Source organism: Ascaphus truei, chromosome 22 (assembly GCF_040206685.1).
Source record: "Ascaphus truei isolate aAscTru1 chromosome 22, aAscTru1.hap1, whole genome shotgun sequence".
Classification (NCBI taxonomy): Eukaryota; Metazoa; Chordata; class Amphibia; order Anura; family Ascaphidae; genus Ascaphus; species Ascaphus truei.
The window spans coordinates 10358341-10371416 of NC_134504.1; the positions used below are offsets into that span (position 1 = coordinate 10358341).

General features: G+C 47.9%; 1 protein-coding gene across 1 annotated transcript in view; it reads right to left on the bottom strand.

The window, feature by feature from the left end:
* Positions 1–13076, bottom strand: part of ERN1 (endoplasmic reticulum to nucleus signaling 1) — a 54375-nt gene that overhangs the window by 3498 nt on the left and 37801 nt on the right. The window contains exons 10-21 of the mRNA XM_075579940.1: positions 12812–12977; positions 11714–11832; positions 11329–11523; positions 10268–10523; positions 9228–9315; positions 8794–8983; positions 7635–7734; positions 6671–6870; positions 2592–2739; positions 1953–2080; positions 1285–1408; positions 349–416 (exon numbers count right to left, since the gene is read on the bottom strand). Coding sequence (XP_075436055.1) covers positions 349–416; positions 1285–1408; positions 1953–2080; positions 2592–2739; positions 6671–6870; positions 7635–7734; positions 8794–8983; positions 9228–9315; positions 10268–10523; positions 11329–11523; positions 11714–11832; positions 12812–12977 — 1782 coding nt within the window. The remainder of the gene's footprint in view (positions 1–348; positions 417–1284; positions 1409–1952; positions 2081–2591; positions 2740–6670; positions 6871–7634; positions 7735–8793; positions 8984–9227; positions 9316–10267; positions 10524–11328; positions 11524–11713; positions 11833–12811; positions 12978–13076) is intronic.

The window sequence follows — 13076 nt, forward strand, 5'->3', positions numbered from 1 at the left end:
ATCTTTGGTCCTCTTCTGCTGCACTGACAGCCATTTATTGAACCCCCAAGCCGAATCTTCGCCGATCGATCACAGGAGAACGGATCGATCTGCAACTTAGCTAATTACTTAGCTTTGTGTGGAGTGAATTGATGCGCATATTAAAGGGAGGAAAACAAAACAAACAATAAAATGCAGCTTGGACTGCTGCTTTAAGATCGCTCTGGTATAGATGCAGACAGCACTACACAAATAGGAAAATATGAATACTTTATCATGGGATAAGATGGTATATTGTATTGTAATTCCATAGCACAGGGACATATAACCACAGTTAAAAGTTGACACCAAAATATAGTTATAATTCACCTTGTTTCGTAAAGCGCGCAGAAGATCTCGTGCTGATCCCCCTTTGTAACTGCGGAATTTTCTGAGATCTAGGCGGAAAATATACAAAATCACTTTAATTGTGTTCAGTCAATTATCACACAGAACAAATATTTACTTTAAAAACTACAAAAAGAATTTTTTTTTAAATTCATGGTTTTTTTTTTAATGTTATCCGAAAATAATTAATATTCTGCTGGATACCCTCGGGGGGGAAAAATGAAACCGCGATTTATTCAAGAACACAATTTTAAATATGTGTAACATATACTGTATGTATAATGCACAGTTTATGTTTTATACGGTTTTTATTTGGCTTAAGCATTCTATATTTATCACGATCAATATCGTAAATCGCCAATAAATTCTTAATATCGTTATCGTGGGAAGATTTCCGTTATTGCCCAAACCCGATCACCGAAACCACTTTAATAAAAGCAAACTTTTTTTTTTTATTGCTTTGGACTTCAATATATATATAAAAAAAAAAAAAAACACAGATTAAAATATTAATAATAAATATTACAAAACAAGCATTTAAATGGCCGAGAAGGTTGGCCGGGGACGAGTGCCTCCTCTGAGCCAACAATATGTTGCTTAATGGTAATGCTGCTGTGAGCAGAGGAGTATAAGGTTATTACTTGCGCGCGCGCGCGACCGACCTCATAGCCTCGCAGCCCAACGACGTGTGAACTGAGCTGGAGGCGTGGCGGACGCGTCACGAAGCTGGTTCGCCCTCATTGGTTGAACCGCTCACGTCACGCGGCCGCGCTTGAAAAGACAACATTTTTTGGCTTTTCAAAACGCGGTCGCGCCATGTCGTGCACGCACACTATGGGCGGCCGCATAGAGATTATGCCATTTGTGTTTGTCGCGCGCGAGCGCCATGGAGCGGGGTAGAATCTCAGCCTAAGATACCTGTCTGAAGTGGTACGGTGATGTGTTCTCTCCAGTCCATCTTCACCACCTGCCTTCCTCCCCTCTCCAACTGTTTAACAATTGGACCGTCAAGTGACTCCTTTTCTATTCGATCACTCACGTCCTGCAAATAGAGGGCGATACATTGTAACAACACAGGAGAGCAGCAGTGATATAGCAGCATCTAAAGCAGCAATCCCCGCCGTCCCCCACCTGCCTACCCCATCTGAATCTTATTTTTATTTTTTACTAGGATTTATTATTATTATTATTATTATTACTGTATATGTTTTACCAGGAAGTAATACACAGAGTTACCAGCAGAGGGCCCCTGGAGCAGAAGCACGATAACTTCATCTCCAAGGACGCCCTGCTCGCCAAGATACTTACAGATAAAAGGTAAAGCCGGTTATATTTAAACCCTCCGGCGTCACACGGGCCCACAGGAAGCCACGATGGATGGCGCTGCGGCTTATTGGCCCATGTGACGCGGGAGATTTAAACCGCCGTTCTGTTTCGCTGTGTGCTACCTTCGGCATCAAGTATCTCAGTAACCAAGGGTTCCCCGGAGATGAAAGCAACGAATGGCAGCTCCACGGACCCCCCGCTTCATATCCTGGTAAAAGAAAAACCAAAAAGACAAAGTCACGGCGTCACGGAAAACCAACCTGGAAAAACTGGAGCTGCTTTTCCAGGCTCCAGAAAAACGGGTGCTTCAGCATGGACTCCGCTGAAGGACGCGTCGCAGGTTCCTTGTTAATCATTTGCTCTATGAGTTTATGAGCAACGATGTCTTCTGCAAAAGTAACAACAACAAAAAAGTGGTGATAAGTTTTAGTATTCAGGTATCCAGGAACCCAGAACAAGGCCTCACCTGAGTCTCTATGTTGGGGTCCGCTGCAAACTGATCATTTTTCAACTCAGGAACGGAGGAAAATCGAGCCAATAACCTTAAATAAACTCTACAGTTCAGCTACACAAAGGTCAACCCATTTGCAGAACCAAAGTGAATTAAAGTTGCAGAAATAAGTAACAGATGCTGGTGTATAAACCGTAAGCGATAATAAAAGGTGGGATTTCAGGAAACAAAGGTTTCGGGAATTCTCCGACCCTTGGAGATGTGCAAAACGTTCGGCCAAGGTCCTGAACCAACCGAAATGTGTCATCATTCAGTCATGAGAAGGGAGGGAGTGTGGGTTCTAGTAAAGTACCTACAGAAACATTCCTGGAGAGATACCCGTGAACACACCTGAGATAGTTGGGTACCATGGCGCGGTGGTTGAGCGCGCTGCAAATCCCAGACTCACCGTGCTTGTCTAGGTTTAGACAGTCCAGGTTGTAAGCGCCTAGAAGGATGTTGGCTTGCCGCTGCAGGGACTTGCCAAACGGGTGCTTCCCTTCTGATACCACGTAGTAGAACACGCAGCCAGCGGAGAAGATGTCCACGGTGTATGTCTGTCAAAATGAGATCCAGTGAGCTTGCAGGTATATCCAAAGCAATACATCAATGCACGTCATCAAGAGCATGTGCCCTCACATACAGGCAGGTTACACCCTTCATTGGCAGAAGAAAAATAATTGCACGTCAACTCTACAAAGTTTGACAAACGGAATAGAACTAGAAGTCCAAGACTAGGTCTACCTTGGCCAGCAAGTTTAAATAGATGGGAAGCTTTCAAATGAGATCAATAGGAGAATGAAGATGGGGCAGAACGCAACTGGAAGAAACAAGATGAACAAGGAAACCTTCCACTATGTCTCAAGAGGAAAGTGTTCGACAAGATTATCCTGCCCGTGCTCCTGTATGGATCTGACCCGTGTATCCTGCCCGTGCTCCTGTATGGATGTGACCCGTGTATCCTGCCCAGGCTCCTGTATGGATCTGACCCATGTATCCTGCCCGTGCTCCTGTATGGATGTGACCCGTGTATCCTGCATGGATGTGACCCGTGTATCCTGCCCGTGCTCCTGTATGGATGTGACCCGTGTATCCTGCCCGTGCTCCTGTGTAGATCTGACCCGTGTATCCTGCCCGTGCTCCTGTATGGATGTGACCCGTGTATCCTGCCCGTGCTCCTGTATGGATGTGACCCGTGTATCCTGCCCGTGCTCCTGTGTAGATCTGACCCGTGTATCCTACCCGTGCTCCTGTATGGATGTGACCCGTGTATCCTGCATGGATCCGACCCGTGTATCCTGCCCGTGCTCCTGTGTGGATCTGACCCGTGTATCCTGCCCGTGCTCCTGTATGGATGTGACCTGTGTATCCTGCCCGTGCTCCTGTATGGATGTGACCCGTGTATCCTGCCCGTGCTCCTGTGTAGATCTGACCCGTGTATCCTACCCGTGCTCCTGTATGGATGTGACCCGTGTATCCTGCATGGATCTGACCCGTGTATCCTGCCCGTGCTCCTGTGTGGATCTGACCCGTGTATCCTGCCCGTGCTCCTGTATGGATGTGACCCGTGTATCCTGCCCATGCTCTTGTATGGATGTGACCCGTGTATCCTGCCCATGCTCCTGTATGGATGTGACCCGTGTATCCTGCCCGTGCTCCTGTATGGATGTGACCCGTGTATCCTGTCCATGCTCCTGTATGGATGTGACCCGTGTATCCTGCATGGATGTGACCCGTGTATCCTGCCCGTGCTCCTGTATGGATCTGACCCGTGTATCCTACCCGTGCTCCTGTATGGTTGTGACCCGTGTATCCTGCATGGATGTGACCCGTGTATCCTGCCCGTGCTCCTGTATGGATGTGACCCATGTATCCTGCCCGTGCTCCTGTGTGGATCTGACCCGTGTATCCTGCCCGTGCTCCTGTGTGGATCTGACCCGTGTATCCTGCCCGTGCTCCTGTATGGATGTGACCCGTGTATCCTGCCCATGCTCCTGTATGGATGTGACCTGTGTATCCTGCCCATGCTCCTGTATGGATGTGACCCGTGTATCCTGCCCATGCTCCTGTATGGATGTGACCCGTGTATCCTGCCCATGCTCCTGTATGGATGTGACCCGTGTATCCTGCCCATGCTCCTGTATGGATGTGACCCGTGCTCCTGTATGGATGTGACCCGTGTATCCTGCATGGATGTGACCCGTGTATCCTGCATGGATGTGACCCGTGTATCCTGCATGGATGTGACCCGTGTATCCTGCCCGTGCTCCTGTATGGATGTGACCCATGTATCCTGCCCGTGCTCCTGTATGGATGTGACCCGTGTATCCTGCCCGTGCTCCTGTATGGATGTGACCCGTGTATCCTGCCCGTGCTCCTGTATGGATGTGACCCGTGTATCCTGCCCATGCTCCTGTATGGATGTGACCCGTGCTCCTGTATGGATGTGACCCGTGTATCCTGCATGGATGTGACCCGTGTATCCTGCCCGTGCTCCTGTATGGATGTGACCCATGTATCCTGCCCGTGCTCCTGTATGGATGTGACCCGTGTATCCTGCCCGTGCTCCTGTATGGATGTGACCCGTGTATCCTGCCCGTGCTCCTGTATGGATGTGACCCGTGTATCCTGCCCGTGCTCCTGTGTGGATCTGACCCGTGTATCCTGCCCGTGCTCCTGTATGGATGTGACCCGTGTATCCTGCCCATGCTCCTGTATGGATGTGACCCGTGTATCCTGCATGGATGTGACCCGTGTATACTGCCCGTGCTCCTGTATGGATGTGACCCGTGTATCCTGCCCGTGCTCCTGTATGGATGTGACCGTGTATCCTGCCCGTGCTCCTGTATGGATGTGACCCGTGTATCCTGCCCGTGCTCCTGTATGGATGTGACCCGTGTATCCTGCCCGTGCTCCTGTATGGATGTGACCCGTGTATCCTGCCCGTGCTCCTGTATGGATGTGACCCGTGTATCCTGCCCGTGCTCCTGTGTGGATCTGACCCGTGTATCCTGCCCGTGCTCCTGTATGGATGTGACCCGTGTATCCTGCCCATGCTCCTGTATGGATGTGACCCGTGTATCCTGCCCATGCTCCTGTATGGATGTGACCCGTGTATCCTGCCCGTGCTCCTGTATGGATGTGACCCGTGTATCCTGCCCGTGCTCCTGTATGGATGTGACCCGTGTATCCTGCCCATGCTCCTGTATGGATGTGACCCGTGTATCCTGCCCATGCTCCTGTATGGATGTGACCCGTGTATCCTGCCCGTGCTCCTGTATGGATGTGACCCGTGTATCCTGCCCGTGCTCCTGTATGGATGTGACCCGTGTATCCTGCCCGTGCTCCTGTGTGGATCTGACCCGTGTATCCTGCCCGTGCTCCTGTATGGATGTGACCCGTGTATCCTGCCCATGCTCCTGTATGGATGTGACCCGTGTATCCTGCCCATGCTCCTGTATGGATGTGACCCGTGTATCCTGCCCGTGCTCCTGTATGGATGTGACCCGTGTATCCTGCCCGTGCTCCTGTATGGATGTGACCCGTGTATCCTGCCCATGCTCCTGTATGGATGTGACCCGTGTATCCTGCCCATGCTCCTGTATGGATGTGACCCGTGTATCCTGCCCGTGCTCCTGTGTGGATGTGACCCATGTATCCTGCCCGTGCTCCTGTATGGATGTGACCCGTGTATCCTGCCCATGCTCCTGTATGGATGTGACCCGTGTATCCTGCCCATGCTCCTGTATGGATGTGACCCGTGTATCCTGCCCGTGCTCCTGTATGGATGTGACCCGTGTATCCTGCTGTGCTCCTGTATGGATGTGACCCATGTATCCTGCCCGTGCTCCTGTATGGATGTGACCCGTGTATCCTGCCTGTGCTCCTGTATGAATTCTTCGCAGAGATGAGGCGATACTGGAGAGCAGGTAAGAAGGCAGGGAGAGCGAGTCTTAAAAAGTTTGAGCACTCCCGATCTACAGTATCCATCTACCTTCCCTCTCACACAATTCCTTCTGATGAGGGTATGACGAAGTCTCATTCATTGAGTTCTATAGTTAATGTTTTGCCAGATTGCTAAAACGTATATATATATATAAAAAATTTTTTGAAGAACTTTAAACCAGATCTGAAAATAATAATAAATAATATGTTCTCGTATAGCGCTGCTAGTTGTACGCAGCGCTTTACAGAGACATTTTGCAGGCACAGGTCCCTGCCCCGTGGAGCTTACAATCTGTTTTTTTTTTTGGTGCCTGAGGCACAGGGAGATAAAGTGCTGTAAATGCTATAGCCTAGTGTTAGAAGTGTCTGCGATACATTGCTGGCCTGACACCAAGGGGCTATTCTATACATGCACAAGTGACCACCCTCCATAGACTTCAACAGGGACTTTTGTCTGAAAACATCCCGAATAAGGCCCTAAATGGGCTACGACTTCAGCTTCTCCAAATCCTTGGGCAGAACAGCAGAAGTGAATTTGCTTACGGGATTCTCTTTACAGTCTTCGCTCAGCATCTCCGGAGCGATCCAGCCTTCTGTCCCCGGTACTCCTGAGCGCCGGCTGAAGCTATGCCTGCCCGCGGCCAGCTTCTTGCACAGGCCGAAGTCCGAGATCATGGCCTTCACCTTCCCGTGGGCGTTGGGCATCGAGATCAGGATGTTGTGAGGCTTCAAATCTCTGTGAACTAAGGGGGTGGGAGGGGGGGTTTAACTATTTTGCCACAAAGAAGTACAATAATACATATATTTATCATTCCATCATTCCCATTAACTGATGTACATTTTTTTTTAAATCTATGTGTTTTATTTTTACATCGTAGATGAGGTTGAAAAAAAAAAGACGTGCGTCCATCCATTTCAACCTATGCTACATTTAGACGACAGATACTTTATCCTATATTTGTACTTGCAGTATTATCATCCAGTGGAAGGCAAACAAACACCCCATCTAATGATATCTCATAAAAGAAATTCCTCCCTGACTCCAAATATTGGCAATCAGATTACTCCCGGGATCAACATCCTTCCCATGTTTACTTATTGGGTATATCCCTGTATATCTTTCCTTTCTAAAAAGATGTACAACCTTTTTTTTGAACAAATCTATTGTATCTGCCATCACAGTCTCCATGGGTAATTAATTCCACATTTTAACTGCCCTTACGGTAAAGAACCCTTTCCTGCTGGTGAAATCTCCTTTCCTCCAACCCAATTTTCTGCCACAAGCTTACATTTAATTTCATACATAAATATAAATTAATCAGAATTGTACCAACACACACACACACACACACACACACACACACACACACACACACACACACACACACACACACACACAGTGGGTGCAGGGTAACATTACAGCCACAAAGAAAGATATATCCCTTAAAAACGGGGCAGCCTGGGGAGGTCAAATCTCACTGATCAGAAATACAAAGGGTCTTCTTACCTATACTGAGAGAATGAAGGTACGCAAGTCCAGACACCGTCTGCTCCAAAAGGGTAATAGGTCCCAAACCATGGCGATCAAAGTCCTTTTCTTCCACATACTGACAAATGGAATGTATTTTAAAATGAGCAAATCAAATGTACGCTGTCCCAGAAACAAAAAACCTATTTTTCATTATACGGATCCGCGGATAAAAATCACATAGTCCCAATATAAAGCAGAAGATAGAAGAGGTCTCCAACACACCACTGCCAACTGTGGAAGCTATTAACATTCCACCGCCTCCTACTGACCGGATATGGCAAGTACACCCGGGGAAAGAGCTGAATCAGTTTGCAAGGACAGAGTACAGATGTTGCAGATGTTACTGCGCCAGTTAAAGCAGAACTGCAGGAGACACTGCCATTTTTAAAATTGGTTTGAAGCTGGGTGTCTCCGGCGCTGAACCGCGTTGATTTCAGCTCTGGTGACCCCCTGCTTCCCGAGATTCTCCTTTAAAACATTATGACAAAGCATTTTAGACGAGGACAGGTTAATGCCATATCTATTCTGAGAACAGAATATTCTGTTCTATTCTCTCTTTCTTATAAGAAGAGTTCTAGGTGTCTCAATAAGAAAGTATCCCACAGCATCACACTTTGATTACTAGCTGTATTACTTTTCACAGGTAGGGGGCCTATTCTAGATCTGCCGATTGGCCCGTTTTCTGCTGAACTTCCCCGTTGCAGAATAAGCCCCATAATCCTTCTGTTCTAGATTTGCAGCGCAGTGGCGGACCCCGTCACCGGTGGGCTCGCCTCTCCCCCTAGGATCCTACCTGTGGAGCGGGGAGGCGGGAGCCCAACGAGGTGGTGAATGCAGAAGTTGGGCCCGACTTCCGGGGGAAGCCAACTTCCATACTAGGACCATCTGGGTGGGCGCTCACCTCCACTGCCACCGCTCCACGGGTACAGCCCCGGAGCTAGAGGCGGGCCTTTAGACATGGCGGAACGCTGGAGGATGGGCACTTCCATGTGGTGGGTCCGAACCGGCTGCACATCTAGTAGTTCTGCCACTGCCCCAACTTAACCCCTTTGCTGCCAGAGAGGACAGCAACGGACAGTCCGCGCCCCTCCCCCCCCCCGTCCCGTCTGTACTGGGACCGCTCTACGCTCCTCACCTCTTGCAGTGTGGCAGTGCACAACTCTATGGCGATGTACTGAAACTGCCGGTCCTTCTCCGTGCAGAAGTAGCGAATCACGTTGGGGTACTCGTCCGATTCTCTTAACAGCTGCACCTCCCGGTCCGCGAAACTGAAGCATTCTGGGAGGATTCGCTTCACGGCGACATCTCTGTTGTCAAAACGTCCTCTACAGAGAGACCGAAAAAAAAAGAAATGAAGTCCTATACGTAATATTCTCTGGTCAAAAACAATAGTGTATAAAGTGCCATGTTTCCAACATACAAATCCCAAAGAAGGGGACGAGACTTTTTCAGAGATGGCATCAGATGTACAGAATATTTACGTGATTTAGGACCCCCAAAATCTGTAAAAGTTGCACCCATCAACAGCACAACCTTGTACGCTCAGCAGGAACATTCGTCTCTGCTCACCTGTAAACGATTGTTCCTTCCGCACCGTGGCCTAGAACCTCCCTGGGATTGAAGGAGATTTTGCCGACTGTTACCAGCCTGTCTTCGTCTGTGGAAGAGAAGGTGATGGGACAAGTTACAGCCAAGTTACAATAGCTGGAGATACTTTGTAATCATAAAGGACAAAATCAGTTAGTGTTAGGACCTGCGATATTATGGTCATGCCTTGAAAGTGGCTCGCAGGCTTATACGCTTTGGCCAAAGGGTTAACTAAGTGACCCTTTTTCAAGAGATATCTAGGTATTTCCCTGTCTATTTTTGTCACATTGGATGTTGCTCTGGACTTTTGTTTCTTTTTGATACAATTAGAAATGCCTAGTAGCACTCTTGACACACACATACAGACACACACCACACACACACACACACACACCACACACAATTTTGGGGGGTTTCTGACAGCTTGCTGGGTATCTGTGTGTGTGTAATAATAAAAAACAAAAAAACGACACTGACAAAACTTCTACATGACTTCAAACATCCTGAGAAAACCACAAATGACACTTCAAAGTCATTGAAAAAATTAGCAAACGCGTAGAATTCGGGAAATAACCCTCCGTATTGCAGAACTATTTTTTTTGTACTTCTCACTAAGCGGAAGAGTCGAAATTCTCCCAAAGTTTAAGCGCAACATGTTTACGGACCAATTTAACAACCATTCTTCAACAGCACCTGCAGGTGCGTTAAAAAAAATAAACAAAAATAACCCGGATTTACCCTCTAAACGTCATTATTAATGGTGTAATCCCTCAAAAAAGGATTGTGCATTCCTGCAGTTGGAACACAGTACCGCTACTTTTTAAAATGAGTTAAAGGAGTGGCAAGAATGCGCCTTTCGAGTTACAGCAAAATTAGATTGTAAGCTGCGCGGGGCAGGGACACATTGCGCTTGCATAATTCGATGTACAGCGCAGCGCAGAAACGCATACACGACGAATGCCACTTTGATCAGTGGTTTTATCCCATCGTGCAGGCACGCCGGACGTCACGGACGGTCGTACCTCCTTCCGGCTCTGCAGAGACGGTGCTTCCGACCTCGGAAGTGGACAGATAGGACTGCGCGGATTGGTTGGAAGCCTTCGGGGACACGTTGGGGGTGCTGGCGTTGGAGCTCTCGCTCCGCATCCCGGAGTGATCCAGGAAGTCGGCTTCCGAAGGGGACGGGAAGGCGACGCTCTGCACCTGCAGCAGCTGGATCTTCTCTTCCAGCTGCTTCTGGAACTGCTGATGTTGCAGCTGCTGCTGCTGGTGCACGGTCTGGAAAAAGCCGGGAGCCTCATGTAGCGCAAAATATAGGAAATAACCTCTAGTTTCCTTCTCTCAACATGGAGCGCCAAACCCCTTTCTTTGCTGGAGCGGCCCGCTAAGCACTTGCAGACACTTCTTACAGTGAAAGGGTTAAAACGCTAATCTATGATGTGTTGCAAACTGCAGCAAATAAAAATACCACCTGTGAGCACACGTGCACGTCTCAGACAGGTCTGCAACCCTGCGCTTCCCCGTTATCGCTTAGCATACAGTGCATCCACTGCAGCCAGGGATTCTGGGTAATGACATGCAAATGAGCACTCGATGTGCATCACGCTTTACCGCTTATGTACCCTATAAGCTTAGGCCGACCGTATTACAGAGTTTCAGCACAGCCCGGGTTATAAACGGCGGTAAGTTTGACCTTTTCATCCTTTTGCGACATTCTCCCCTATCTTCAGTTTCACAGAGACAATGAAAGCACACAATAGTGTGACGGTCTCCGGAGAACAGCCACTGTGACTTTTCCAAGACCTGCCTTATATGTGCTAAGTTACTAGGCCCAATAAATAGGGGGGGAGGGGTTCTAGTTTTAGCTTATATGTGCTAAACCCATCTTTCTAATGGACGGTTAAACCTACTTTTACAAGGCTACACGAATGCACGGTCTATAGATGAGTTTGCCAAGCGGCTACAGCTGGTGGAATTCTTGCGCAAGGATAGTTGTCTCCCTCACACTGTTCCTGGAAGTCGGTCTCCTGCTCTAATAACTGGCTTGGCATATATTGTAGTAGCGAATGGAAACCACAGTTACCTTTGGGTATGTGATGACAAAAGCCACCCATCCTGCCAAGAGGAAAGTGCTAAATATGATGGTGGCCAGGTCTTTAAGCAACGAGTCCACCGGAGCTTCTGGTTTGGGAAGGAACTGACTGGACATGTCACTGATATCCTTGGGAAAAGCCGTGTGCAGGTCCTCAGAGGGGTCGTCAACCATGTCCAAGACCTCCTACGGAAGCAACTCAATCAATTAAAAAAAACAAAAAAAACGCACCATGCACCGATCGGCACTAAAGATGCACTGACATTTTGGACATCAAAGTGATGGAACGCGTTGGAATTTTCAGCGCATATGTTGGGTAACGTTTATACGGCGCTTCCTTCAATGGATTGCCACATTAGTCCGCTCATTCACAAACCTCTGTGAAGCGGGAGTTTCCCGAGCCGGCCGCTATCACTTTTTCATCTCTTCTGGGCAAGTTGGTTGGGAAGGTCTCCAGGATCTTGGTTGGTGCGTAGAGCGGGATCTCGTGGTGTCCTTGGAAAGAAGTAGGGAAATAATTAAAAAAAAAAACAGAAGGAAAACTCATCGCCATAACTTCACCTGGGCTTTTTTTCACAGCAAGGAACAGTTCTATAGGGCATATATAACCTCAATGTTTCACTACTTGTGGCCTTCAGCAAAGTCAAAGTATGATATCGAACATTTGGCACAGATGGGATAGAGCTACAGTAGCTGCATTGATCCTAAAGGGAAGATTTGTTGTAGAAACAAGGTATTATATCACATTTATCCACATAAGTGATAGATGAGAGCTATTAATTACTCCATGAGAGTTCTGCATAGATGCAACTGTATATCCAGTGCTTTCGAAAACGAACAGGACTCTTCTTCATGTGTACATCTACTGAATAGTACCAAAACCTTCCACAAATGGGCCAACATCATTGGTGTTTCATTAGCTCACACATCTTGAAGTGAGAAGAGAATTTAGGTTCAATACTAGTCAGCCCAGCACTCTCCTCCCCTAAATTACGTCAGTCCTGACAACACTCAGTAATTGATCTGCAATCAACTCTCCATTTGAGGATCCATCTATCCCATCACCCTTTACCACGTCCCACCGGGTAACATACCTCCTCCCTTCCACTCTGTTGATACAGAGTTCCTGGAGGTGACTTGTGATGCCTCCAAGGCCCAGAGTCACTTGAGCACGCCTCCGCTCCCATTCAGATGAATGAGAGTAAAAAGCGTATCCCTTCGGTGGATCTGGGCCAAAGAGGGTTATTCATTAAATTGCGAATGCCGGAACTGGGCGCTATAGCATGGAAACTCATGGACTTGAATGGCTAAATAGGCATTATCGCACTTTAGTGAATAACCATCTAAAGCTCATGTTGGTATAACAACCTGCAACTGACTTGCTCTGGGATTGCATACATTCTAGGGTGGAAATTGTACCCAGTGTGTCCACTAGAGGGCATAATCATGATGCTGGGACGATCAATAGCTGTACCTATTAGCAGCCAATGGTTTCTCCAATAATTCAGCTTGTGCTTCGCTTTCATCCCTGCAGAAAACTTCAGGTCTGTGCTGGGCGTAAACTCACACTCTCCGTTGTCCTCAATTGTCACCCCGTCTGTTTTAGGGCCCTCCAGCATTGGAATCGCTCTCCCTCTCGGCTGGAGACAAACAGTTATTGGCTTTCATTTTTTTTTTTTCAACCTCTTTGCTACAAAAAGCTATACCGACTTCACCAAGGGCATAAAGTGTGTGTGTGT